This window comes from Agelaius phoeniceus, chromosome 2 (genome assembly GCF_051311805.1).
Source record: "Agelaius phoeniceus isolate bAgePho1 chromosome 2, bAgePho1.hap1, whole genome shotgun sequence".
Lineage (NCBI taxonomy): Eukaryota > Metazoa > Chordata > Aves > Passeriformes > Icteridae > Agelaius > Agelaius phoeniceus.
Genome location: NC_135266.1, coordinates 43,307,194 through 43,330,809, shown reverse-complemented (window position 1 = coordinate 43,330,809; position 23,616 = coordinate 43,307,194). Strand labels below are relative to the sequence as shown.

The 23,616-nt window shown below is 35.7% G+C and overlaps 1 protein-coding gene across 6 annotated transcripts in view; it reads left to right on the top strand.

The window, feature by feature from the left end:
- Positions 1–23,616, top strand: part of GPC5 (glypican 5) — a 609,707-nt gene that overhangs the window by 439,820 nt on the left and 146,271 nt on the right. Inside the window, exon 8 of one of the 6 annotated variants that reach the window (XM_077173566.1) lies at positions 7,157–7,837. The exons of the other annotated variants lie outside the window; for them this stretch is intronic. Coding sequence (XP_077029681.1) covers positions 7,157–7,185 — 29 coding nt within the window. The 3' untranslated portion in view covers positions 7,186–7,837. Of the gene's footprint in view, positions 1–7,156; positions 7,838–23,616 lie in introns of those variants that run through there. 6 annotated transcript variants of the gene reach the window in all.

Sequence of the window (23,616 nt, the reverse complement as noted above, 5' to 3'; positions counted from 1 at the left end):
GTACCAGGAACAAGAAAAAGTCCAATATTGTGACTGTTTCTTTTGATCCATTTATGAATATTATCTTGTGACTCTTTTGTGCAATCAATGTAAGTAATTTGACACAGTAAGAATTGAAGCACCTGCAAAAACTCAACCAAAATGTAGTTGAAGGCATCTGGATCATATTTTTAGTGTTAAATTTCACATATGTTGCACTTCATGATCATAACACAATATTGAATATAGCCCTAAAATTCTTCTGAATAAAATTGTGCTCAGAAATTATTTTAAAGTTATTTATGACTTCTGAGTACAATTTCCTTTTGCTTTCCTCCCTATACCACATATGCTTCTTAATTAGGGCTCTTCTTTCTAGAAATTACAAACTCAATTTTTTTTGGCCTAGGATTTCAATTTTTAAGGGAAAAAGTAATGTCCAAAGTTATTACTCAGTAATATATACATAAGTGGTAATTTGATGCAAATGACTTTTTTTTGATAAAAATTCTTTTCATTCCTTGAAAGTTACTATACAACTTTTGGTACATATAATTTAAAGGACTCTAGTCTCCGAAGATTTATTGTCATGATTAATTTTAAACATCTGCTTAAGTCATAGGTTTTTATGAGGTTACTTGTGCTCAAAGTTAAGCACATGAATATTTTATGTAAGAACAAGGCTGTGATTTGCTACAGCCTAACACAGTTAAATAAAAAAAAAAAATTAAAAAGTTTAAAACAGAACAGTTGCAAGACCTACATTACAAGAGACCTACTAAAATATGTCACTGCAATATTTGAAATACTTTAAAATAATATAATTTTTTTAGAAGTGCAAAAGCCATATTTTCACTATTTAAAAAATCAAATAAAAAATTCAAATGTACGTGTAAATATGCTAAGTGAATGCATACGAAGAGATGGCATTAGTCTAGGAACTCAAGAATTTTTCCAACATTCTTTTGGTCAAAATAGGGTTTGTTGTTATATATACAGAAATGCACCCATACATATGCCTGTCATAAAAGTCAACTTTTTTTCACTTTTAATTCTTGTTTTTTTATTATTAAACTTATTGTGGGTTAAACCCATAGTCAGCTAAGCCCTGCACAGGCTTAGCAGGGCTCACTGCCCCACTGTGGGACGCAGGAGAGAATCAGAAGGGTAAGAGTGAAGGGGCTCACGGATTGAGGCAAAGACACTTTAACAGGTAAAGCAGAATTTGCACACCAGAAAGCTCAAAAGAGGGCAGGTTAAATATCAGGAAGAAATTCTTTACTGCAAGGGTGGTGAGGCCCTGGAACAGTCTGCCCAGAGAGGTTGTGGAGTGTCCCTCACCAGAGATATTCAAAACCCACATTAGTGCAGATCTGCGCCCTGTGCTCCAGGATGAGCCTGCTTGAGCATGAATGTTGGACCAAATTACTCCACTGTGGTCCCTTCCAGCCATACCCATTCTGTGATTCTGTGAAATTAACAATTACATATCTACCAGAAAAGATTCTACTGACTCTTTAGAAATCTCTTAGGCACAAGCAGAAGGACCTGTCTGAGAGAGTTTCTGTAATTGTCCCCAGGGTGTTTATCAATACATCTATCCATACAGACAGTGCCTATCAATTGGTGTAGGTCCAAAAAGAGCTTCCTAGAGTAAGGATATGATGGTAGGGCTGTCTGAAATTTCCACCTGAAGAGGTTCTGTGATAATTTTTTGAATGTATTCTTTGAAACCAGATAGCAGCTCAGTCAGCCACTTTGTCTCACATCAGCTCCTTGTCTCATTGCTCACAATAGATGTGACATTCTGGACCACTCCAGGAACATATTGAATGTGCTGCTTATGTGCACAGGAACAGACCTGACATACTGGTAGTCCACAAGTATAACAGAATTTTCTTGTTATTTTTCTTATATTGCAATTATTACTGTCATTCCATAAATTTTGCTAGAGGATCGGCCTGTTTACAAATAGCAATTTCTTTTCAAAGAGACTGGGATTTTTTTAATGCACACAAGATAAAAAGCCTATTCCCATGTAAATAGATTCATTCTCTTTTGTGAAAGCTGAATTAAAGTATTTAAGCATTAATGTCTTTGAAGCTTTTCTTAACACCATTTTTCCCTGTTTCTTAATAGGCATGTGAGATCTACTCCCAGGTGAAATAATGAGCTACAGTTGGAATTACAGCAGTTGCAGGGATATCCTTCCACTTTATTGAGTTAATCTTTATCAACTCCAGGAAGGTCATTCCTGACAGATTTTGTCAGATCTGGTCTTAAGGGTTGCCAATCTTGAGTCTCTACAATTTAGTTCAGTAACCTGTTTAGTTCTTAGAAGTCCTTCTGATAGAAAATCTTTCTCAAAGTCTAGCCTAAAGTTTTCCTGCTTTATTTTAAGTCTGATACTTTTTGGCTTTTCTACTATGGACATAAAGAACAGAAGATTTTACATAAATTAAGGCAGTTATTATGTCTTCAGTTTTCTCTTCAGGCTACAACAATTCTTATGAAAATGCTCTTACAAAGCCATAGGTGTTAGAGCTCTGTCACTGTTATGGGGTTTTTTCCTGGATTTTCTTAAAATGTACCATATCTTTTGGTTCTGCAAATATCATGAGCATTTTATCTTTACAATAGAAGATATGTATTTTGAGACTAGAAAGCTGATTTCTAAAAGGTTAAATTGCTAAATGAAAAATGAGTGAAAAAAATTACAGATTTTCATGTGCAAAATCATCATAAATCATATGGCTAGAAAAAGTTTTAATTTTGTGGGTTCTGCCAAATCCAGCTTTGATTTTTGTTCACTATGGCAGAAATTCAGGGAACATCATCCTGTAGTCACGGATTCAGCAAAATTATGTAATCATGTACATCAAAAGTAACGTGGGAAAATTTATATTTCATTAAGCAAGTGGACTGAAGAACTGGTTCATAAAAGAAATAGGCCAAGGGCTCCTGGGTACAATGTACCAATTTATCCCATGCCCATTGGTTTCTTTTCATATCTTGGCCACCTATGCCAGTGCAAAACTTGCACATCACTTCTGATTATTCTCCCACAGCCAGTTTCTGGTTGTGCTTCATGATTTAGAATTAAGGTATAGAAGCAAGGAAAGCTAGAGAAAAAGATTGGCATTGACCCCTTTTTCTGCCTGATTTCTCCCAATTCTTTGCCATCACAAAAGCAGCAGCACCTTGCACAACAATGATATCAGGCATATAGTTTGTTGTATGAAACTCTTACTGAATACTCGTTCTTCAACTAGGGACAGTTCAATTTATATCTGTGTCGTGTATTTTTTTAATCTACATATCTTCAGCTGACCAAAGAATGATTTTTGCTCTGATCCAATATCATGGTTCTTTATTGCTATGTTATACATATTTGTTTAAATGATGATTAATTTTGTACCATTGATTTTTCCATGGCAAAAATCAGAATCTATAGCTATTGCATTTCTTTACATCTAAATCCTTTTTCTCATTCTTTGTTATTTTTTGTCTTTTCTCTACCAACTGATCATATTTTGCAGTTTCCCTTTCTTCCATTACCTCTTCTCTGTTTTGTTTCACAAATAAAGGAAAATAAAGACAAAGAGACAGAAAAGTATTTTCACATTTTGCTTGGACTGTTGTGTTTATGTAAGTCTTTTGCTGTCCTTATTCTTCATCTCTCTATCTTTCTCAAGTGTTTTTAAGACTGTGAATATTCTTTGTTTAGTGATGCTGCTAATGTTTATAACAACATTCCTGAAATTTTACCTCTCTCATTGCAGTTCCTGTATTAGAAAAAAACACACTAATGAAAATCCCACATTTGTACTGTCCCTTCCATCTGCTATGCCACTGAGATTCTACTCAGATGGCATTTAGAAAAGGCAATGTCACAATGCATAAAATTCAGCAGGAACCAGCAATAATTAAGTTAATAGTGTTTATTCCTCTGATTGCAGTACTTTTCTTGTTGGGCTGTCAGTCTTGGGATAACTTGTTCATGTTTTCAGACTCTGTGCTAGTATGGCTTTGAGCAACTGAAAGAATATTTTGTGAATATAAAAAATTAGAAGGCAGCATGTGCTCTTTATGGCTTTTGATAATTAGCCACAACCATTGTAATGTCCTTCATTTTACCTAAAAGTTTGTCCTTGAACAAATTCTAGGCCTCTTCTGTTCTCATTGTGCTTTGTGATGATCTTTGCCTTTTCATTGATTCAGCACTTACCTTTGAGCCTTACTTTTCAAATATGTTGAATTTGCCTTTTATCAGCTTAAAAATGTGAATCTCATGCATATTTACATTACAAGCTGTGACAGCTCTGGGAGAGGTCAGTTGTGTCAACTGCTCTATACATCCACAAGAAACTCTATTATCTCTTGAACAGACACAGCTTTACAATGTGTAAAACTAAGCATGTTTTTCTGATAATATTACCTTCTTATTTTGAAACTCATAGTTTGGGTGTTTTGTTTTGAAGTTTTAAATTATAATGGTCTTAAAATAATACTGTAAAAGAAGAAAATAAAAGTTTGAATGAAAAAAATCTTTCTTCTGTTGTAGTTTTGTGGCTGTCACCAAGGAACAGTGTTAGGTTTAAAATGATAGCTATAACTTCCTTTTCATTGAAATATTGATTTTTCTAATTATGGGATGATAAGGGCAGATCATCTAAAAAGAAAAAAAAAAAAAAAAAACAACAACTCAAAACCCAAAAAAGTCTGTAAGTCTGTTGAATTAGATATTTCATAGGCTAGGACCTGATTCAAAACTATTCTTTGCAGTACAGGAACACAAAATATTTGTATTTCTTTGCTTTTAATTTTTTCTCCTCTTTTGTGTAGCTGGACTTGGTCAGTTAACTAATTTTTTGAATATGTATCTCTTTATGATGATCAACAATGGGGTAATTTTTTGGTGAAATTGAGTTTTGTCTTGAACTGGATTTAAAGCTCATGGGAAGAGTCAGGACAAAGAAAAAATTACACAAGTACAGTAGGTGAACTCAATCCTGACCTTCAACATTTCAGAGGAGGAGTTGTATGAAAGATGAAAGATGAGGCTAGTACAGCTGTAACCCAAGAAAAGAAGAAAAAAGGCAAAGGTTTACAAAAATACATATTAAAACTAACCTCTAGTGGGAACTGTTTTATTTGTTTTAGAGAAATCCTAATCTATCTATACATATGCTCTTAATTGATATTTCAAAGTCCTGCCTGCACAGTTTCCTTTGCTGCCACTTTGCTGGTTCCTATGATCACTCTAAGTGATACTGGTACCTTATTCTGATAGAAACACTTTTATTTCTTTTAAAGTTCCAAACTACTCTTTTTACAGTATTTATTATGTTTCAAAAGAAGTTATACAATAATATTTTTGGAGCCTAATGTTGCTCTGATTATGACAGGCTGAATTTATCCAGAAGGAGACTCTAACATTTAATGAAAAAAAATCTCTAGCTTTTCCCAATGCTGAAAAAAATATTTAGAAAGTAGAAGTAATGGTAATTTATCATTTATGACAGCATCTGGCAAACATTTTAAACCCCGTTGTACAGCTTTAAAGTCTATACATAAATTGGCATGAAAAGCTGAAGTTACTATATTCAGAATTGATTAAGGGAGATTTTCAATGCAAAAGTACACAAAAGGAAAGAAGGCAGCACATGACATTTTTACATTGAGTTAGAACAGACTTGTGACAACTTCATGAAATATTTGATAGAAGGAAGAACACTTCCATCCATCAAAAATGTTTCATTTCTTGCGTTCTTATTAATATATGCCTCAATCTCTTGTTAGGCTATGGAACCATATGTTCCATAGCCTTGTACAGGAGAATTCAGACAGGATTTCTGTGAAGTGTCACATGTAATGTCCATTATTTTATATAAGATTCATGTTTGGGGAATTGACCTTTATTTAAATATTAGAAAGTAGTCACAACTATAAGAAAGAAATTATCATTTGAATTCAAAAGGATATGTTCGAAAGGACAGCATAGGAATATCAGCAGGTATTGTTTCTCGTGTTACAGGACATACATATTTCCAGTGTTATGTCTTCCATTTCTTCAGACAAGAAAAAAGAAAGAGGAAAAAAGGGATTTTTCCCAAGTCTTAGACTAAAAAGTTACTGTGTTTGGAAATGCATATTTTTAGATTTCATTTGGGACCTTTTTATTTCGGGAGATGCTATGAAACAAGAGCTGAATGTAATCTCTCTGCCCAGGACCCTTCACTGCACTGGGCCAGCTCTTCTGCCTCCATTCATATTCTCAGAATTTTTTCAGAGACTCTTATAGCAACAGGGAAAGCAGTCAAACTGATACAAAAAGCCAGCAAAAAATACATCAGCATACTGTTCCTCTCACATATCTACCCAAGGTATCATCCTGTCACTTCCTGATCTTTTTGGCTTGCTTTAGTTAAAAAAAGATAACTAAACCTAGTTTTTGTTTCATTGCTATTAAACCATAGGGCATGGTGTTTAGTATGCATTTAGTATACAGATGTACTTGAAACAAACCAAGAAAAAGTGTTGTTCCAAATATCCTTCATAATTGTGTATATTTTAGAAAAAAAATATTTTTTATGAAACATTTACAGACTTATTTGAGCAACTTTTCACACTCTTCCATACTGAGTAGCATTGCCCTTGGTAAATTATGTCAGTGAAAAAAATCACTGAAGGTGGCTTTCATTATCAGTAAGTATAAAAATATGGTCTTACACATCTGTCATTTGTTCTTAAACTACTTGGAACCTTTAATTAGCACAAAAAAAAAGGATTAAATTTTAACCCCGTTTTGTAGACTTTTTGTTTTTAAGGAGGTAATTCTAAATGGTCAGAAAGCAGGCTGTCCTTGGCAATCACATGCACACTGTGCCATAAAAATAACAGAAACATGAGCCAGATGCAGATTAACAAAGGCAGCTACTTGAAAGTCACTTTACTTCTTTAGCCCTTATATACATTTCCACTAAACTACATGCTTTAGGGGGAAAAAGAAAAAGTAATTTGTTGTGTTTTGTTTTGTTTCTGTGTTAGGAAGAAAATGGAAATGGTTGAAATATTGAAAACTCTGCAGATATCCAGTAAGGGCTCCATTTGGCCACCGCATCTTTTCTCTCTGTTTCTTTCTATATTTTTCATTTGTATTTTTTTTAATTTTCAGGGCACTTGGAAAAGAATAATTCAATCTGAATTAGTCCTCTGTTGGAGTTTCCACACTAAGACTACAGTGAATGATGTTCTTTGTAGCCCAGGCTCTATCACAAGGCAGAGCAGTTTTATTTCTTTGTGTGTGTGTCAATTGAAACAATTTATTTGAAGACTTTGAGAGTGAAAGAAAAAGCTAAAAAGAGGCTAATAAAAGTCAATATCTTCCCTTTCAGCAGTGTCAATCAATTTGAGTGAAACAGATTCCCCACTTGTTCAATAAGAAAATTACTTTGTGCCACAAATGACCTGAAGAACTCTTGGGTGTCCTCATTATCAAGAAATACCTGGTGTTTTGGTCTAGCATTACCTATTTAATTGGCAATGGCTTATTTGTATTAAGTTATCTATTTCAGACAATTTAGAAGAAAATATAATTTTATTAAATTATGTCAAACTAAAATATAAGTAGCAGTTTCCATGACAAAAAGCGCTATGATAAGTTTGGAATTACTTGGAATTAAAACAGCTTGGTAAATTAATAGTGTGTTGTGGATATTGAATCAACTTGGCAAAAACATAGATTTAAAATTTTGTAATACTTTTGTAATACTTTTTGTAACACTCCTATTCAAAGAGGGGCTCTTTTACATGCTTAGTCTCTCTTATCTGGCTCATATTTTAGTGGTGATTGTCATAGCAAAAATTAAATAGGAAAATGTAAATTTGCTTACAATGTCTTTTTCATTACAGTGGTAAAAGCATTCACCTTGTACATTGAATGCAGGTTTCTTGAAAAATATTAATCAAGTCACAATGAGACCTTAAAATAGTAGAAATATTATTTTTAAAATAAATTTATAATAAATGATTCTCATTAATAATTTGTGTTTAGGTAACTAATTTGCATCTAGGTACCTAAGAATTTGGGATTTTTTCAATGGAACATAGGGTTATTATATACTTAGCACATCATGCTACACATGCTACAGTGGGCTTCAGCTGGGTAATGTTAAGGATTATTTTGTCTAAACTTTCATGACAGGCTTGTTTTATCTGCCTTCTGATTTTTTTTTTTTTTTTTTTTTTTTTTTTTTAGTTCTAATTTTGAGTCTTTAGGCTTGTTTTTTCATTCTTTACTTTACTGATCAATAAAAACATACGATCTCTATGCTAAAGAGTGTTAGAAACAGTTCCTCTGAGGCATCTAATGAGATTTTTGCTTGTTTTCAAGGATATTTAGAATGCTTCTTAGTCCTTCTTCACACCAATCTTCTTGAGGGAGACATTTTAAACAACCACACATTCTTTTCTATCCCTACCATAAATGATGTACAATACACACATTACAATACACAGCTTGACTGTAATTTGGTCCCTGGCTGATGGAAGGCTCCTAAGATCTTGTTTCTGCTGACAATCCTTTGAAGAATTATCCTCTTCCGCCATAGACAACTTCTCTGCTAAGTACTGTCCTATTAATAGTGGGGTGGGGCTAGAGAGCAATAAATGTCTGGAAAAATGTCTGGCAAGCATTCCTTATAGAAAGCTGATATAGGATAGCATGCCTGCTTCCAGGAATTAATGAATTTCATATATGAACAATTGCAGATAAGATCTAATTGTCAAAAATACTTATGCCTGTTGGTGAAGTACTAAAAATGTATTCTTAGATGACTTACCATTTTATCTTCCCTTTATGTGGTGCTGCATGAAAGATTTTTTATTCTGGACTATGTAATTACTCTTGTCCTTCCTTCTGCTGTGTTTGCCTATACATTAAAGACAGGGAAAGATAGCTGCCCTACACAAACTATTTTTCTGCAAGCCAAAAGTAAGTTAAATATCTCCAACTTCAAAGCAGAGCTGAAGAGCATGGCATTCTTTACCTACAAGGCTCCAGATGTTCTTCTTATGGCCACACATATAGAGTAGAAGTAGATTAATTAGAAATTCCTATTTTCTCAATCAGTCTCCATTTAAGGAAAATTCCAAGGTGATATTTCTAATGCATTTTTCTCTCTACCATTCACATAAAACACTCTATTCTTTCATTATCTTCTTCACAAGGAAATAGGGATGCAGTTTGCCACACAGGTGTTATAAGTTTTAATTTATATGCTTCTTCATAGGTGATAACTGAAGAAATTCTTCAATTCTTGTTTTCAAAATGGTGACCTTAGACTAATTAGATAGCTAAGGGGGAGGGATGGGCAAGGAATACTTTTGCACTGTTATTGTGTGTCATATAAGTATTTCAAGGAGCTATTAATATGCAAAACAAGAACTCTTTATCCTAGTTTTCTTTAGAGACGAGAAACAAAACCAAAGCAATCAAACAAAATATTTGTCACCCTGTGCAGAGCTGTAAGGAAGCAAGAAAGTGCCTTTGCAATATGCTCTACCTACACTTCCAAAGAATTGAGACGTGCTTGAAAAGAACAATCACTTTAAGAAGCGTTTTATGGCTGTTGTACTAGTGTCTCTCAAAAATTCTTCCAAAGCAAGCCCCAAAGTATGGCACACCACTAAACCTAAATCTCTATTTTAGTATTTATTATTGGATTTTCCAACTCTATGTTTTCCTTCAGTACTTTAAATTAACTTTTGTAACAGGGGAATAATAACACGTTGCTCTGTTACATTGGCTGCATCTCACAACATAAAATGATGAGAAATTGAATATATAAAATCAAGTGACTCAGTTAGTATTAGAAATTGAGGGGTGACTCTGAAACCTGCCATAAGAAAAAGGATACCTTTGTTCATTCCTTTTTGTTAAGACACTTGACATGCCTTTTAAAAGGATGAACTGCAGGATAATATTTACACCCTCTCTAGCTGAAGCTTGAGAATAAAATAGGAATTATGTTTTCAAAATATCTGAGTGTATTATTACTCTCTACTAAAAGAAAATAAACAAAGTACTTGACAAAGGAGAGATAGTGCCATACAAAATTATGATGTCAGAGGACATGGAAATTCCAAGATCTAGAAATTAAGAATTTAATTGGAAATCAAGAAAAGGTTCCAAGAGGAAAATCACAGATCTCTGAATGTACCTGAGATGCATGGGAGTGATGATGAAAATTTGAGAGCAACTGCAGTGAAGACAAATGCAGGTGGATAGCAATTTACCCTTAATAAGCTGACAAGAGAGAAGGAAGAGAAAATACTGGAGGATGAGGGAAAGATTCTAGAACAAATAAATTAGAAAAATACAGAGTGATTTCTAAGCATAAACTGCTTTATCTAACACTGAAGAGAGTATGAGACAGCAAATGGCCTCAGGAGCTGAAAACTCACAGAGTGACACTAAATAAAAGGTATAAGAATTTAAAAGTACTTGTAGAGATTGCATGCTAAACAGCTGTTTGATTTTGGCTTGGTTGGTTTTTTTGGTTGGTTGGTGGTTGGGTTTCTTTCTTAAAGGGACATTTCTACAATCGCAAAATTACAAAATAGTAAAGAATGTTGGCAAGGTGTTGCTTGCTGCAACTTATTCTTTAAATAGGGAGTCTAAAAAAGACATATAGTGAAGCTTCTTCATTTAATTGAGTTTGAAGCCTCCCTTCTTCATTTGATTGAGTTTAAAGCCTCCCTTTTGCAACTATTGTACTGTGTTTCTCTTCTATATATCCTTTAGAAACCACTGCAAGGCCTGGGGTGATGTATAAGAGAGTTATAAATTACAGAGGTGAATAAGGACTATATCATACAATATGAGAATGTGGAGGGATCTAAAAAAATTCTCAGGTAGCAGGTTTAAAATAAACATCTGTAATAATTTTTCCACTCAGCACAAGACTTTCCAAAAAGTCAAAAATTATTTCAACAAGTTCACAGAGAAGTGGTTTGTCTGTGGCCATCAGACATCACATTTCAAATAGATGTTCCAGCTGTAAAAGGCACATGCTGTAGTTTTCTGGAAGAGGAAAAAACAAGGCAAGCCCTGTGCACGTCCTGTCTTATGTTTTCCACACATGGAAGTTATGGCCTGCTATTAGTGGTGCTGCACTTTACTCTTCCTGCACTTTTGGTACTGTAAGTATCATGGTATATACATTTCACTGGGTAATTTTAGGTAGCTCAGAATTTGAGAAATTACTTAATTTGGAAATATCCAATCTGTGATTTCCACATATTTTTCTTGTGCAACTCCTTTTTTTTCCACCTACTTTAGGAATTTTTTTCTCAATAATTTTTGATTTAACTCTGTTCTTTTTTTTTTTAATTTAAATGAGCTCTCTTTTAACAGTGACTGATCTCATGTTTAAATACTTTTTATTAATAGTTTTGTTTGTTTGTCTGTAATATCTCTGCATACATGAGTTCAGGAAGGAAAAGCCTAATGTCTTTCACAAGTAACATCTGAACTCTATAGAAGAGCTAAATCAGGTCAAGCTGTAAAACACAAGCAGAAGCACGTTTCATTAGGTAATGAATTCATAGCTCTACTATTAGAGGAATTTGTAGCATAGAGTTCCTATCACTCCTAAAAAGATTTAAATGTATGTTTGCAAATATTCCAAGGACTGTGAAATACTTAGTGACAAAATAGACAAGACATTATTCTTGTCCTATGAGTTACCATTTAGTACTAGAAAATGATAAAAAAGTGTTTCTGAAGGAATAATGTTAAAGGTAATAACAATTTTTTATCCAGATTGCTTGCATAAATTTAGATTAATAGCTTTCACAAAATAACAGTAACAACAACAAAACAAAACCACACCCATATTTTCTGGGTTTGGCTTGCCTTTATGCAGTTTCCCTCAGTATCAAAGAAAAAACTTATGTATTCAAAAATGTCTGGACTCTCTAGCCCAAAAAATAAATGAAAAATTCTATCAGACTCAGTTAAAAGTTTCTCACACAAAACTCATGGTCATTCAAAGCTGAAGTGAACAGAATAAGAAAGCAGTCTAAATGAGCATTTCATTTTATAATTGTATTGCTAAAGTGATAGAGAGAGGATATTTTCTTTCCTAAAATAATAACTCATTGGTTTAGCTCATCTTTTCATAATCTTGTAGAAACATCAGTTTCAACATAAATCCTAACAGGTAGATAAGAAACTTGACTGTACATGTTCAAATTACTATAGAAGAACTAGTGTTCCCAAGAAACATCTATTTTCCTAACTTTTTTCATTAAACATTCATCTTTCATTGTGCCAAAAAGATGAATGGTTATCTTAATATTTCAAGCACCAAAACAAATATACAATCTCATTCTCTGAAAGGTGAAGCAAAATGATAGTAGATATGATTTAGAATGATATCATAATGTATGCAGATATAAACTTAGGAGTTTTTGTATGATGAATTTTACTTCTTTTCCTACATTGTTCTTGAGAGCTAAAAGTTTGGGGTTTTTGTGGTTTTTTTTTGGTGATGTTATGTTAGTAAATGTCTTGGGAGATAACATATTTGCAGTTATTTTCTGAATCCAGAAGAGCTTTGGATATATGAATAGAGAAAAAAATATTTCGAAAAAATATTTAGGCAGGAAAGAGGCATAAAACTTGCATTAACTTTCTTTTCACTATCACTTGATGAGGAATATTACAAGCTTTTGGCTGAATTCTATTCATACTGCTTTTCCTTCATACCAATAACTAATAGGACAAAAAATCCCTAGTAGGAATATTGAATAGAGACACTTTCTGGTATCTCAAGATGAGGACTTACCATAAAGAGTTCAGGAATGTTCTTAGATCCTGGTATGTTATGCCATTGAGAAATCTGGGGGTAAAGTTCTATCTGTAGGTGTTTTTCAGTCCTTCCTTTTCAGGAAAATGCACATACATGTGCTTTTCTGGTATTTGAACAAATAGTGCTGGCAACACCACAAATGTCAGTGTTTGCTTTCCTTGCAACTCTGTCTGTCCATATGTCAGGCAGGATCAGGAATGTGTATTCTGAGAAACAGAGCTCTCAGAAGTCAATAGACCTTGAAACACTCTGGTATCCTTTTAAAGCAATGGACTTCACAAGGTGACTTCTCTGACCTGTAGAGGGTAATCTTAAAGACAATAAAACTGGTTTAAAGAGAGCTTTAAAACAGATGTTTGGTCAGAAGTTTGGACCGGGTTTGCATTGGGTGTGGGTGGCAAGGTTTTGGCAGCAAGTGGGCTACAGAGTAATCTCTGTGAGACCAGAGGCTACCCTGTGCCAGACACAGTTGTGTCCAGCTGGCTCCACAAAACACCCACTGCAGAACACAGCTGAGCCCATCAGCCAAGCGTGTGGTGCCTCCATAAACACATTTAAGAAAGGGAAAAATACCAGACAAAGAGTAGTGTGATGGGGGTAAAAAAAGGGAGAAACAACAGTGAAATATCAAGGTCAGAGAAGGAGCTGAGGAGAGGGTGCTCCAGGCACCAGAGAAGAGATTCCCCCACAGCCGATAGTGGGGGAGAACGCAATGAAGAAGGGTGTCCTACTTCAACCCATGGAGAACTGTGCTGGAGCAGATATCCACAGTGTGGCTGGTGTACAGCCCTATGCCAGAGCACATGGACATTTCCTGAAGCCATGGAAATACCCCTTATAAGTGGAGGAAAGGTGTGAGAAAGAAGAATGGGCATAGAGGTGATGCTGACTGATCATGATACCCCATTCCTCATCTCCCTGTGCTGTCAATATCATATTTTCTGGAAAAATCCCTTTGCCAGGATTTCTTCTCCTGGGAAGCTGAGAAGCCTCAGAGGAAAATGAAAACAATAATTATCTGATTGCTTCTCCCTCTTTTGCTGCTTTGGAATGTGGTCTAGAGATTGTTTACCCAACAGGTGGTTGTTTGATTGGTTTCATGTGAATTGTTTTGACTTAATGACCAATCACAATCCAGCTGTGTCAGGACTCTGGCAGGTGTCACAAGTTTTCATTATCATTCTTTGTAACATTCTATCTGCATCCTTTCTCTATTCTTTAGTATAGTTTGGTATAACATTCTTTAAGAGAATGTTATAACAAATAGAAGTACATAAAATAATAAATTAGCCTTCTAAGAACATGGAGTCAGATTCATCAAATCCTCCTTCATCCCGGGAACCCCGAAAATACCCCACTGTGCCACATGAAGCAGGGGTAGGTATGGGAGTTGGGACTGAACAATTGCAGTTGGATCTGGGAAATATATGGTGGGAAAGTATTTTAAAATTTTCCTTTACTTCTCACTATCCAAATCTATTTTAATTGCTAATAAATTACATTAATTTCAAAAATAAGCTGAGAATTCACCTTTGGTAATATAGCCAGTCCCACTCAAAAAGTCTGTTTGAGATTGTAATATGGCATCTCATATTGCTGTGCTCCATCTTTTTCCAGAGAGTTGGCACAAAGCAAGTGTGCCCAGATCATAGAATGGTTAGGGTTGGAAAGGGCCTTTAAAGATCATGTAGTCTGACCCATCATCCGTAGACAAGGATAATTGCTACCAGTTCAGGTTAGTCAAATCCTCATCCAACCTGATTGTGAACACATCCATTGTTAGGGCACTCACCTGTTCCAATGTTCCACCACTCTAATTGCAAAAAATGTCTTCCTTGTGTCCAATCTAAGTTTGCTCTCTTTTAATTTAAAATCCCTGAGCTTTGTCCTGTCACTACAGGCCCTGGTAAAAAATCTCACTTCATCTTTCTTATAAATCCTGTTTTAAGTGCTGGAAGGTTGCTATAAGGTCACCATGGAGCCTTCTCTTCTATAAGGTCACCATGGAGCCTAAACAACCCCAACTCTCTCAGTCTTCCTTCAAAGCAGAATTGTTCCAGCCTTCTGATAATTTTCATGTACTCTTCCTGAAGTGAAATCTATTTTGCTCATTGGTAAGTGATATGCATTTGTTTATCTTACATAATATTTTCTCCCCCTATCCCATTGAGGAATGGGAGTGAGAGAGTAGTGGGGTAGTGCCTGACATGTTTCTATGTATCAGGATATTAAGGCTAGCAAACTTCCAATATTTTGTTCTCTCACACATCTCCATTCATTACATTTAAATAGTATTTTTTATAAGTACTGATGAATTATTTTAGTAACTTCATTCCCAGTCTCAAATACAAGTGTAAATCACATGGGAAAAAAAAAGGAAGGTAAACTGACGACGATAAGAATGTTAAAGTTCCCATTGTTAGGTAAATTGTAAACAGTGTTCCCCCTGGATGAGATCTATATATTTTCTGAGAGAGGTCTTTCCAGATCATTTTATCACCACCCCTGTAGTTAATACAGACTAGCATTATAGTTACATCATAAAACATGCTGATTTATCAAGATAATCAGTAAAGGATTATCTTGATAAATCAGAATGTTTTGTTAAAAAGCATTTTATATCTCTCTTGGTTGTCCATTTCAGCCCATTGGACACCAGTAGGTGTATTCCTTGACATGCTATTTGAATTGTTACTCCTAGGCAGCATGTATCACTATGAAGAAAAGCCAGATCAGAGGTGAGATTTTCTAGTTGCTATGTGAAAAGCAAACACTTAAAATCAGATGGCTATTTTGGGCTACAGCTCAGTCCTTGTTATGATGCTTGCTATGCTTTCTTTTAAGTGTGCTTAAATTACTAGCCCTGGAACCTATAGTAATGAGCAAAATGTTGTGAAATGCATATTTTTGCATTATTAATCTCATCTTGCAGCTCTGTAACACATTAATCTCTGAATAACCTTCAAGTCATACTATAACATGGATGTTAATGGTAGAAATTAGAGCTGAAAACAGCTATTTCGTTTTCTGTTTCATGTAGTTGCCAGATTGTTCCCTAAAGAATATTTTCCAGGGTTTTGTCTCATCTAGACTTAAGTGTACTGAGCAATAAAGCTTCTACTACTTTCCTTTGGAGACTGTGTCACTATGTAATAGATTTCACCTCTGGGATTCTTTACCCTATTCAATCGCAGTAAAATATTTCACCTTCTCTGAAACAGGAAAGAGGAAAAGCATAGGAAAAGAAAAAATATTTATTGGCTAGAAGCTAGCAATAAGTCTCTTGAAAAACCAGGGATGCTGCACCTCTTAAAATCTCATTCCTTCTATTTTAATTTCCTGTGATATGAAACCCGTCATTGCATTTTTAATCACATTTTCCTCAGTTAAAGGCAAATCCCACCTGTTCCCTTTGGCTGTATCAGTTAGCTCTCATTTTTAATTTCTTATTTGTAGTTTTGGGATTTTCTTACCCTTGAAAGTGAAATGCTGAATTAGCTACATAACCACCAAATTTCTTTAACTTAGATTTATTAAAAACAGTGAAAATGGATTTAAGACAAATAAGTGTATCAAGATTTTTTCAGATTAATGAATCAGGGGCAAGGATGAGATAGTAGTTATGCACATTAAAAAGGCCACTGGCTAGAAAATACCAAAATGACTCAGAGATACATACCCATTCCTAACATGTTCCTAAACACAGCATAAAGAATATTTCGACCAGTTCTTGGATTCAAGAAAATATATATTCTGGGTTGTAAAATAGTATAGGCACTGTCGAACAATATTATATGAGGCTACATGAAGAGAACAGATTAAAGTAAAGGGCAGCTGAGGAAACAATAGAACTATTTATGTGTAATAAGGCTTAACCAGCAAGTTAGAGAGTTACAGGGAAAAATACATAGAAATTTCAAGGAAAGACAGACACACCCACACATGCACAACGTCTCACACACAATCCTGGACAACAGCAGGTCAAAAGAATGAACGGCTTCTGCAACAGGCAGAGAGAGTGAGAGCTACTGCTCTTGGTGTGTTAGCACTCAGAAACACATAATCACAGAAGGATTACATGCAGGTGCTTTTATTGAAGAGCTCTGGGTGCCAGGGGTACAGACCCAAATCTGACTCCGACATGGTTTCAGGATGAACACGTCTTTATACTCGTATCGTTACATAACTACATATTAATTTTTAAACTTACAGTGTTCTATTGTATATATTGATTTCATCCAAGTATGGATTTTTGTAATTTCCATCAAACCCCCCAAACTTAGTTTCTCATGATTCTTGTTACAATTAAACAATAATTATATCCAATTACCAAACAATCATCGCATTTAACAATCATATAATTTATAATATAACAATCATATAATTTATCATAGTCATTAAATGATTGTTGTGGTGTGTTTTATGCTTGTTCAGTTTTCCCCCCATTGTTCTCTCAGAAGGTCCTGCCCTGTTACCAGTTTGTGTCAATCCCCAAACCCCTCCCCAGTTGTCTTGGTTATCTTTCTTGTCCCCCACCCCTGGCAGCCTGCCTGTCACTCGACATCCCTGCCTCTTTTTCTAGAGAGTTCGGGCCAGGGTGTCGAGTGATTGGGTTAGGGGCCAGGGTCCCTCCCACAACTGTGTTTGATGGGTTCTCTGATCATGCCAATCCTTAATGTATCCCTCTCTGATTTGCTATCTTTCACCCCTCCCACCCTCTGTAAAACCGAGGCTTTCCCTGCCTCGGGGCTCTCAGCTTCTTCCACCCAAAAACTCCACGTTTCCCTACCAATAAAACCACCCCCCCCCCCCCGAAGAAACTGAGGGTTGCCTCTTCATTTCATCCTGCGACTTCGGAGCTCTCTACTGCGGCCACACGTCCGCAAGGCCTGACATCGCCTTGGGCACAAGGCCCTGACCCCGGGTTGGGGAAGTGCCTTACTGGCTGGAGGTTGGCTGGACACTTATCTAGCCTGGGCGTTTTACTTTTCACCGGCCACCGCTCCAAATGATTATACAGGTGCAGTTTCTCATGATCCAGTAAAGCCTCACATTTTCCCAGGGCCTACCAGGCCCAACCTTTCTTTCCAACTCCCCTGGATAGCCTATGATTTTAGAAACATTTTATCCCTATACTATCGGGAGCAGGCAGCAAAAGAATGCAGCTCTTACTACTCCAGTGACCTCACTGATTCTGCTGAAACAATTCCTGTCATAAATACTTCTTCCTCTACACCCCCACTTCTAATCCTGTCATTTTACACAACGTTTGTGCTTCTTGGCAGTTTCAGCCTTTAGCTTCTGCTGACCAGACTGCAATGTGCGCTGAGGGTGTTACTCTCACAGGCAGGTGCCTTATCCTGTTGCTCAGCTGTTTTTCTTTTGCTTACCTGCTTCTTTTCTTTAGTGTGCTGAAAGGAGTCTTTTCCCCATCGTCAGTGTCGTACGTCCCCAGTGACCAGTAATTAATTGACATCTGGGGGTTGTTTGCAGGTCTAGGTCCTCTGTTTTCCAATACATTTTCAGGGCACTTGCTATTATCCCAGGCTTGAACTCGACATCTGGTAGAGACAAGAGACACCTGGTATCAAGCTCAAATTCACACAGCCTCTTCTCATAACAAGTTGGTAACGTACTTCAAAGGTCAGGACACTGTCTTTGCACAGTAGGCTTAAGCCTTCGTTTGCATTTTTACTGGGCCACTTCACAGTGTCCCTGTTCTGAATTTCCTTTTTTTGTTGACTATGTAGATGGTAAGAAATGTGAGGCAGATGGAAAAATAAGAAATCAAGTCACCTTCACTGCTAGTGAGTGCACCCCTTGCAAATTTAAATAGATAAATTTAAGTGGCTTTTCAACCTGTTAAATCAGCTCAAAATATTGTGGTTAAAAGATTTTTAGCTCTGTTCTCAGAGAAGGCAGTTTCTTCAGGCTGAAGTTTTCTATTTTACACAAGTTTTGTATCTGGTTTAAGAAACTAGGAAAGAGAAACAGGTGTTTCAAAAATACATAGCTTTCATTTTTAGCTTTCAAAGAGCTGAGACTTTTGTTTTAAGATAATTTTGCAATTAAGTGCAGATCTGACCATGAAATAGAAGCCTTCTGTGTTGTATGTATTTTCATAAAGGTAATTTATTTTTTCTCTTGTTGGATGGTTAAGTAGAAAAACTTACAGCATCCCAAATAATTGTGTTCCAGCATTGATATTTTGCAGCTATCAATCAAAATTCCTTGACATAATGCTACATAAGTCAGTGAAGTTACAGCTAAGGCAAATGTGAGTGTTTTATTTTCTACTTGACAATTATATGGTCGTGAGTAGATGCAAAATATATAGCTATGGAATATAATTCCAAACTCATTCCTTCCTTTATTTTACAATCTATTTAATAAAAATTTCCTCTAGAAATCTGATTATAGCTAGTTCTAGTAACTTTAGCTCCTTCAGTGTGCTGCCAAATGCAGTAGGGATAATTCTGGCATATTCAAATTACTTTCCTGTGGATATTTATAGAATTTAAATAATATTTTTAAATGTCATGTCTGTTGGAGAAATCTTTTTCAATATAACCAAACTGCTAATATAAAATATAGGGTTTTCTTGTTTTCTTTTGTTTGGCTTTTTTGCCTTTTTTTTTTTCATGGCTATATTTGCCTCAACTTTTAGAGGACTTATTTAAAAAAAACTTAGCCCACTGTAAAAGGAAACAGGGATTTGTCAATAAGGTAGGATATGACTTATCTCTTTTATCTGAAGAAGGGAATTATAACCTATACACAACAAAACAGCATGAATAGTGACGGTTTAGTGTGGCCTTGAATGCCAAACACTGCTCTCAAATCAAAAAAGGATTATTTAACGTGTTAACCTTGTAGTCATGCAGGACTGCTACAAGATATAGTCTGAGCACACCAGGCATACCAGATTTTAATACTATTAGATGTGTTTAAGACATGGTTCTGTGGGAATGAGATTGTCCATGCTTTTTAGCAGAGTGAAATTATGTGCTATGCCTGCAGACACAATCTCTAGGATTTATGATTAACATAAACTGCCATTATGACTGTTAAATTCTAGACTGTTCTGGCAAAACTGGATATGTTGCATAACTAGGTCCCTAGAAAAATCTTTGGCGTAGAACTGCTAATTTTCTCACTGATTCAAAGCACCAAAACAGTTTGAGGATATTTTGTTCCTGAGAATCTTTTACAGTAAGGAGGATTGAGACAGCACTGACTGATGTCCTCTGGCTTTCAAAAAATACCTCTAGGCCTGCAAAATACATGATATGTCCTCCTGCCATGTCTCCAGTGTTTCCTTCATGTCCTCTGTTTCACGCAGTAAATCCTAGCTTGGTAAGCTTCATCACACTGCTCCCAGAGCAACACAACACTTGGAGAAGTACATAGAAATGTTATTGTTATATTTGAATCCTGCAAGAGACGCAGGAGAAGTGCTGGACGATAGAGAAGTACCTAGTCCTGTGCAGGATGCTAAGATGCCTTCTGCAAGGTTAAGGTTGTGTATTGTCTACTGCTTGCAGCATGGAAGATGTGCAGGAGCTGTAACAATTCAAAGTGCTCTAGTGAGTGGCTCTGCATACTGTGATCCTACTCAGTCTTGCATCTTCAACCTCTGAAGAAGATCTTAAGAGCGGCAGCTCTCTTGAACCATTATTTATTAAAACTCCCATCTGATTTTCTCATTTGTGTGAAAAAAACCCCAAGAGGAACAGAAACCTAATTCTCGTGGTTTAAGACGAAATCACAAAGCGGATACTAAATGGCTGTGGATACCAAAATAGTTTAATCATAGATATATGCAACTTTATGAGTTACACAATGCCTATGCTCCATGGGAGAGACAATGCAGCTGTGAAGTTGTGCAGGTTAGTGCAGCAATCAAAGCCATGGGACGTCTGTTTCTGGGGCTGGGCCACAAGGTCTAAAGTGCTGGAGTCATGGTCCCAAATCATGCTTCAGTGTCAGGCATTCCCATCAGAGTTTCACATGATCTCCTTTTTTCTGTGTCCCAGCTGGAATCTCTTCCTCTGGCTTCTCTGAGTATTCTTGAGTGTCCTCATTAGTAGGTTAGGTGAAAAATATCTTATTGATGATTAGTCTGATCAATTGCATTCTTTTTCCAGTCTGCTGTCACTGTTGTCTACTTGTTGTGGACACTCTAGGACATGTTTGCCTGTGATGATCAACTTTTATAGTTTGGCTATCTATCTAATTGAACTCACAAAGCAAATATTCTGTTGTTTGGAACAGATGGATTATTGTGTTTTGCTTACTTCTACTATATGAAAGAGTTGGTACACTGCTTTATTCTACTAGTTAAGCTAACTAGACTAAATTCATGAAACCTACCCTGGTGGAAGGGGAGAAGAGAGATTGTTTCTGTAGGAAAAATTTTGAAGACCTTTTCATTTTCTGAAGCAAATATATGTATGTCTTTCTGTGAGTTGTGTTCCCACTCTTCTGCCCAAAATATGTAGACAGTTCTCTCAATAAATGGAAAAATTTGCTGTAAATTCTATCTGTCCATTAAAAAGTCACTGGTTGTGAAGTTTTCTGACATTCAAAGGTCTTTCTATTTTGGGATATATTACTGAAGGTAGCACTGCATATTGGAGTGAGACATGTTCCCACTTATATAACAGTACAGCTGTTAAAGTACTTTATGATCAAATGTCAATAAAATTTGAAATTGAACAACTTTTCTTTTAATGTTTAAAAAATTAAGCTTTATAACCCATACTTCCTCAATAGTTCCACAAGACTTGTAATGTACTTCTTACCAGAAACTTTAATTAGGCAAGACATTGCTTTGGACATTTTTCCACTTACCTGTATAGGGCATCTGGCATGTAGGACTTGTACCTTATTGACAAAAAGTTTGTATACACTGAGATAAAAAAAGATGACATTTTATGAAACAGTATAAGAAAGCATATCTTTCAGTGACTTAAATAATTGTCAAAAATTAAGAAGAGTGTGCTGATATAAACTCATAAATACTAGATTTGAAATGTAAAATTGCTCACAGAGCGAGTGTTGGTAATTCTGAGCAACAGTTATCTAACACATTTTCTTTTAATCACAAGGAATTGAACTTTGTTATGCAGGGAACCCAAATTCTTTTAATTTAAATGGCTTTTTCACAACTGTTCAATCTGCAATAAAAAATATAGAACATTAGTTAAGGTAATTAAGGTATTAAGGTAAATAAGGTAAATTTCTCACAATTCTTTTCCCACTGACGTGTCACAGTTTATATCATAAAGTGAGATCAGAGAGTGCAAATGGGAAATGTTCTCATTGTGTCATTATAATAAATCCAATATAATTTTCATCAAACTATAAACAGACTTTTAGATGGTTAGTTCAGAATTTTGATGGTATCTCTTTTTTTTATTCTCACTTAAACACATGATGCTGATGTCTTCTTTTTAGAGTTCAAGAGATGCAAATTTTATGGAAAAATATTTGAAGCAAAGATAAAAAAACCCAGTATGATCTGTGTGTGATTTGTGAAAAATATAGTGCTTACCAATCCCAAGAAGAAAAAATTTCTGCAAATAGACTTAATCTTCAATTTCATCCCAGTGGTATGAGGTACCCATCTGGACTAGTGGGAGTTCAGAAATCAGAGCCATTAGTGTCAAATAGGTGGAACTAAAAACCAGTCCAAGCAGAGTTATGATTTAATCTTTCTGAAAGCTAGAAGATTTTTGTTCTTCATTTCTACACTTATATGAAATTTTACAGCTTTTCTTGCTAAATCAATGGGAATTGCAGTACCAGGGCAAAAGTGAAATAGCTGGACTGAGCAGTAAATACTTTGTTCCATCCGTTTTTGTGAAAGTCCAGTTATTGATTCTAGAAACAAAACAGCAACAAAGCATTTTTGCTTCCCCAAGCACTAGTTCTAATACATTTTCATGTTATTACTCTTCACACACTGATTTTCAGAGACCAATCACCTAGTTTTAATATAAATACTAAATGAACTTCTCTTTCCCAAATTCATAAACCTAGATTTCTCTCATTTAGAATAGACTTCAACATTACCTTTTTTAAAAAGTGAATATACCAAGCAGGTTTTGAATGCCTGAAGAGAAGCAGAAGCAAAAAGTAAAGAATATTCTATCTCTCTAAAATAAAATTTTAAAAAAGAGGATAAAAGTTTTATCACAACAGTAGACATCATGCATAAAATAAATGCCATTGAGGAGGACCTGGGCAGACTTGAGAGGTAGGCCTGTTTAAAACCTCATGGGGCTCAGTAAGGTCAAGTGCAAAGTCCTGCTCCTGACTTAGAGATTCACAAATATGAAAAAAGGCTGAGTGATGCTGGAATTGACAGCAACCCTGAAGAGAAGGGCTTGGCATTTAAAACTGAGTACAAGCCAGAAATGTGTGCTCACATCCCAAAAGGCAAATCATATTCTGGGCCACTTCAAAAGAAAAGCAGCCATCTGCTCAAGGGAGGGGATTCTCTCCTTCTACTCTGCTCTTGTGACCATCCACCTGGAGTACTGCATCCAGCTCTAGGGCCACCAGGATAAGAAAGACAAGGACCTGCTCAACTGGTTCCAGAGGACAAGGTCATCAGGGATCATCAACATCTGCCCTATGAAGACAGACTGAGGGAATTAGGTTTGCTCAGCCTAGAGAAGAGACAGTGCCGAGGAGACCTGATGGCAACATTCCAGTTGAGGCCCATGGGTAAGAGGGGGAAGGACTCTGTGTC